Source organism: Physella acuta, unplaced genomic scaffold (assembly GCF_028476545.2).
Source record: "Physella acuta isolate Inbredline_101_S28 unplaced genomic scaffold, ASM2847654v3 ptg000264l, whole genome shotgun sequence".
Classification (NCBI taxonomy): Eukaryota; Metazoa; Mollusca; class Gastropoda; family Physidae; genus Physella; species Physella acuta.
Window position 1 is genome coordinate 48,661 of NW_026731783.1, and position 6,000 is coordinate 54,660.

Genomic DNA, 6,000 nt, shown 5'->3' on the forward strand with positions numbered 1-6,000 from the left:
TTTATTATCTCTCGATCTGTCTCTCTCTCTAGGCTAGAGAACGCCTCGCTGGAGAGCCTCTCCCAGAAAAGCAAAGCCGGCTGCCGGAGAGTCCTGATCGAGGGCGACCTGGGCACGGGCAAGACCCTGGTCTGCCAGCGCCTGTTGCACGAGTGGGCCAAGGCCATGCAGTTCTTCCGGCACGTCAACATCGACAAGGCCTACATCAGGGAGGGGGAGGGGGAGAAAAGCACGGGTCATCAACGGCAGGCCCGCGGGGATGGAGGGGGCGGGAAGAACCCGGCTGACCCGGGGGAGGAGAACGACGAGGAGGCGGACGGGGATATCCGGCGTCCGCGCCGGCAGTGGAATTTGGAGGCGTTCGGTGCCTCGTCTTCAGAGCACGCCGCGGGTCAGAGGTTAACCGCAGGGGTCAAGGTTACCGTGAGTAAAAGTAAAAGCCACGACGATGCGTTGAGTAAAAACTGTGACGTCAAGGAGAACGATTCAACCGGAAGTGACGCGAATTCCGCTAACGGAAACCACCGATCTCGGAAAGCTCTTTTCGTGGAGCAGCAGGAAAAAGAGCAGAGCAGGAGGGCGGCGGGCGGGAACGGCTCATCGAGGTCAAGGTCAAACGGGAGAATGCGAAAGGGGAGCCGGAGCCGAAGCAGCGGCGATGCTGAGAAAGACAGCGTCACCAGGAAACGGGAGAAAGCCATCTGCGACGGCATCCCTCAGAAGTACCTCTCCCTCCTCAACATCGGCTCGCCCGGGGAGGGGGCGTTCGAGTCCCCGAACCGGATGAAAGGCCCGTTCCGGGAACCGCGGCGCCAGCGGCCGTCACGGCTGACCAGCAACCTGACGGACTACAAGGCCATGATCTACGTGCCGTGCGTGCGCATGTCCCTGGCGGAGATCCTCACCAAATGCAACAACTCCCGCGTCCGGCATTACTACGTGGCGGCGTCCGTCTTGCTGGACCTTCTGGTTCTGAGCGACGTCCAGCATCAGACGATCTCCTTCGACGCGGCGTACCACTGGGTGCTGACCAACCGTGAAGACATCTGCATCATCTTCGACAACATCGACGGCTCCGACGCCTGGCAGAGGCTGATCACCGACGCCTTCCACGACAAAGACGGGTTTGGTAAAATGATAGTGGCCGCTACCCCGGGGCGGATCTCAAAACGTGACGTCGACACCCTATTTTACTGTTACGGACTAGCCAGCGAGTACAGCAACAAGACTTTACTCTCCAGACTAAGAACGGAAGCGCCGAACGTCGTGGATCGAATCTCATTCCTACTGAGTTCCAACCACATTCAAGAACTGTTGTGTAACCCGTTAAGTTTATCCTTGCTGACGGCGTACTTCAGAAGTGTCAAGGACGAAGATGATATCCCGGAACACCTCTCGGAACTGTTGGAGATTTTGATACACCACGCTATGGCGCATGAGACGAACACTGTCCAAAACATCACAAAAGGACGACGGACGAGATTCTCCCTACAAGGCGTCTGCGAGACGGTTGCCTTCGAATGTTTAGAAAACGACACGAACTATTTCTCCAAGCAGAAATTCCCCAAACAGTTTTGGGTCCGGCATTTGTGCGACTGTCGTGTTCTTCACGAGGTTCACGAAATTGCGAATTTCGCGTCCATTCACGACAGACCAGTGTCGCCCATCGTCAACCCCGCCATCACCCCCGACAGCGACTCCGTACACAGCAGCGCGTCCTCCAGTTTTGAGATCAACTTCCACACAGACCTCACCTCCAGCACTCAAAACCTCGCCGAACAAGACAACGAAGCGTCTCCTAGCAACCGCGTTGACTCAACCGGAAACACACGACTGCAAGTACCCACAATCCACACCGCGGGAGACCCGTCGAAAAAAATCGCCGACCGTCCGAAATTTTTATCCATCGATACGAAAAAATCCCCAACGAAGATGGTGCAAACTACACAAGCAAGCGGTGAGATCGTCTCTTTCACAAGTCGATGTATCCGGGATTTTCTGGCATCGAAGAGGGTGTGTCGGTACCTAATGTCAGACCGGGACTGCGAGGGTTTCATCCAGAGGCTGATCGCCAAGCCTCAGTTCTACCCCGTCCTGCGTCTGACCGTCCGGAGCCTCTACATCCTTGACCGCTCGGACCTCATCCTCAACCTTCTCGACATGCTACTCACGTCTCAAGAACTCAACGCCCAGATTCCTTTTGGGCTCAACGCCTCTTCTCCACCTCGCGGCCCGTCCCCTCCTAATTTCGGAGACACGGTGATCCGGGTTCGAGTCCCGCACAAGTACAGAATCTCCAATTCGGACTGTCCGTTTAGGGCGAAGAAAGAAGACTTGAAACAAAGACGGTCGTCCACGTCCATCTTGGGCACGTGTTTTGAGGGGCCGCCTTCTTTAAGTTCTTCCCCAGGATTCAGTCGTCTGCTGAACAACACGTCAATGCTGAGTCCCTTCACGATCCCGCCTTCTCCAGAGGCAACTAGAGGGTAAGATTTGACATAGTTAAATCATAGTGAAATAATAGACCTTGGGGATGATCTTAGAAACCGATGTACGATAATAGACTATTCCATTATGGTTAGAAATTAGGGTTAGGGGTATGGTAGGACCAGGGTTTGGGTTAGTGACAGGGTGAGCATTGACATTAGCCAGCCAAGTGTGTATTTAGTTAACTACCAGTAACCTAACACCCCTTTTTTAAAGAAGATTCTATTATCGGACACAAGTATAAAAATTCCCCCAAACAACTTGGTCCTAATGTAAAAACAATTACAACAACCAGAGCATACTTTACGATCTCAATAAATAAACATTAAAAATATAATTGCGTTTCGACACAACTACATAACAATACACATTTACAGGGAGTCAATTAAAACAATAAAACCGCATATTTATGTTTACCTTTAGATCATTAATTATTTGTTTTTCAACACAAACATGTAGGTCCTTTGTTCCTTTAATTTTTATTTCAGTTTTTGTGCTCTAATATTGTTTCTGTAATATTAAAGGAGTTTAAACAGACTGGTCTAAAGGTTAAAAAAATGTTTGTACCCAACCTGATGTTTCTTATCCAAAATATTCAAATGTTCTAAATACTTGTCCAAATGTTCCATACACTTGTCCAAATGTTCCATATACTTGTCCAAATGTTCCATATACTTATCCAAAAGTTCCAGCAACTGACACTTGTTCCACTGTTGCAGGTACCTCGAGGACTTCAAGGAAGCGCTCATCTGGCTGGCAGAGACTGACAACAGCGAGCCGTACATCGGCGCCGTGTCCAACCGCTTCCCCGACACGCTGGTCATCTCCTACCAGGACTGCCCCTCGGAGACCATCGACCACTTCATCTGCCTGACCATGCGCAGCAGCCCTGTCGTCCGGGAGGTTGTGCTGTATATGAGCGGGTTCTACGCCCAGTGGGACCTAGGCCTGCGTTTAGCTGAAGCGTTGCAAGAGCTTAAAAATTTAACAGTGCTGCGGATAAGTATGAAGTGTGTGGTGGAAACGACGTTTTTGGTGGATTTTATATGCGAGTGTTTTGAGAGGAACGACCATATTGAAACTCTCTGTCTAGAAGGGCCGATGAACGTAGCGGAGAATCTCACCCCCGCTGAGCACAAGCGGGTTTTCAACACCTTCCATGAGCAGCGAGGGTTGAAGACGCTGGTTCTCGACCACTTCAGCTACCACCATAGGATCAGCTACATTTTAAGCTGCTGGCCCAACGTCATCACCGGTCTGCAGATCAAGCGCTCCAACGTCGACAGCGTGGCGGAGAGAATCAACGAGAAGATTTCCAGGTGTCCGGCGCTCGCGTCCTTGACCTTAGAGAACTGTTTCGTCCCGACGTATTGTCTGTTCTCTATCGTCAGCCATATTGCCCAACACGCCCCCGTGTTAAACATCGTCACCATCGAACTAACTCTTCTTTCATCGGCGAGAAAGTTTAGCAAAAACGACGCTAAAAAAACTTACTTCCGGCCAGCCTTGACCTATGACGTCTGCGTCGAACTAGCAAATATTGTTAAGAACTCCACAAGTCTCAAAAACCTTCTGCTCAGTTATAATGGGCTGACAGACGACAAAGCGAAAGTACTCTTGCGTTCTACTGTCGAAAGCCGATCGCTCGCCTCCCTTGATCTCACGGGAAACCTCATAGGCAATGACGTAGAGGAAGACGTCATTCTGTTGTTGAGCAAAGCCAACCAATTGAAATCCTTGTTACTTGGCGACAACAACATCACGAAAGAAACAAGGAGCGCCATCATTCGGGGATCTCTAAGTCGACATGACCTACGGCTAAGCCTCTAACATAAAAAAAAATTGTTTCATGTTAACAAATGCAAATCGATAAATTTTATTTATCAGGATATACTCTAAAAATATACTATTACCTTATATTAGTTCTCGTTGCTTAAAAAAACAACATTTGGTTTGTTCTTAAAGAGGGGTTTCCTTCTACCTCTTTTGTCCAAAAAAAAAAAAAGGGGGGGGGGGGGTCCATGGTTAAAGTATATATTTTCTCTAAAAACAATTTCTCTTCTATTGGGACAGGTGTGAAAGGGGGTGGGGAATGTGTATACGAGCTCCATTAAGTAGTGGTGCTTGAAAAAACAAACTGTTTAACAGATCAAATTTTAAATTTACACATTTTAACACATATATAGGCCTATTTGAAAACTGTCAACTGTATGTGTTGAATTCGGTGTGTGGAGTTTAGTATATTGGCAATGGTGGAATCATGCCTATCATTTCCTATTGTTGCTGATTGTAAGGTATAACAACGAGCAGTGGATATAACGGTTATATATTTTAAGCTCATGAGTTGGAGGGGTGGGAGCAGGAATGAAACAGAATAATTAATCGCAGCATTGACAGTCATCTTCTCTTCTGTATGAAGTAAGATTTAAACATGGACCACAAACAAAAATTACTACAAACCAAGAAACGAAACAAAAATATTTAACGATTCAGTGTTTAGATTATCAGAAGGTAAATGATAGTAACAAAATGGTAGCACGTTTTAAAGAGGCATGAGAGAATCTAGGACCATATAGTGGGGGAGAGAGGTGTGTGGGGGGATGTTTGTGGGGTGGGGTTTTAATGTACATTGCATAAACTGACAATACATGACTATCATTAGAAAAAATTATTGTGCCTTTAAAAACAAAGCCTTTTGATATCATAATATAAGCATAACAAATAAAATAAACAAAACACAACCAGCTTCAACAAAAATGTTGAAAAATGTGAGAAAAAATTAGAACAGAAAATGTTGTGAAAAAACATTAATTTTGTTTTAAAAATACAAATGCAATCATAGTATTAACGGAAAGTGCAGTTTTATCTAACAAATACGATTGAAACATCATTCACAAGTTAACATATATTTGACTTTTCGAGCAAAGGTTTTTTTCACAAAAAAAATATAATAAAGACTAAAAAAGAACAACAAAAAACAAGTCATTTGTGTACTTTCATGGAATAAGTAGTATTTTCGTTAAAAAAGTGTGTTTGCTTATCATTGATTTTTAAAACCAAAGCATTTTATTGTGATATAATTATTCTTACTTGTGTATATTATTGATAAAAAATAAGTTTTAGAAATAAACAAAAAAATACTGCACTGCATTAAGAGTTATTTTTACCGCTGTTTGTAGATAAACAATTTGTATTTGTGCGTGTATAGGAGACTTTTTAAAAATATAAGTGTGTATAGGCCTACATGTGTTTTGTGAGTTTTGTGAATTTGTTATGTGCTAAATTTTCCGGGTGGGGGCGGATCGGGGGGGGGGGGGGGGGAAAGGGGGAGACTTTCTTCTCCGCCCCCCCCCCCCCTTTTTTTTTACAAGAGATGCCTGAAAGAAACTCTAATCGCGGATCATTGCGGATGATAGATTTATTTAGGAAGGTTAGCTGGATGCGCATATGAAACTGGCGGGGTTTGGTACCTCCAAAACGTTAAGAACCACTGTATTACACACATTTTGGGAA

At 46.0% G+C, this 6,000-nt stretch overlaps 1 protein-coding gene across 1 annotated transcript in view; it reads left to right on the top strand.

Moving 5' to 3' along the window:
- LOC131939049 (uncharacterized) overlaps positions 1-5,063 on the top strand; it is a 31,381-nt gene extending 26,318 nt beyond the window's left edge. The window contains exons 3-4 of the mRNA XM_059297296.1: positions 33-2,486; positions 3,207-5,063. Coding sequence (XP_059153279.1) covers positions 33-2,486; positions 3,207-4,317 — 3,565 coding nt within the window. The 3' untranslated portion in view covers positions 4,318-5,063. The remainder of the gene's footprint in view (positions 1-32; positions 2,487-3,206) is intronic.
- Positions 5,064-6,000: the final 937 nt, after the last annotated feature.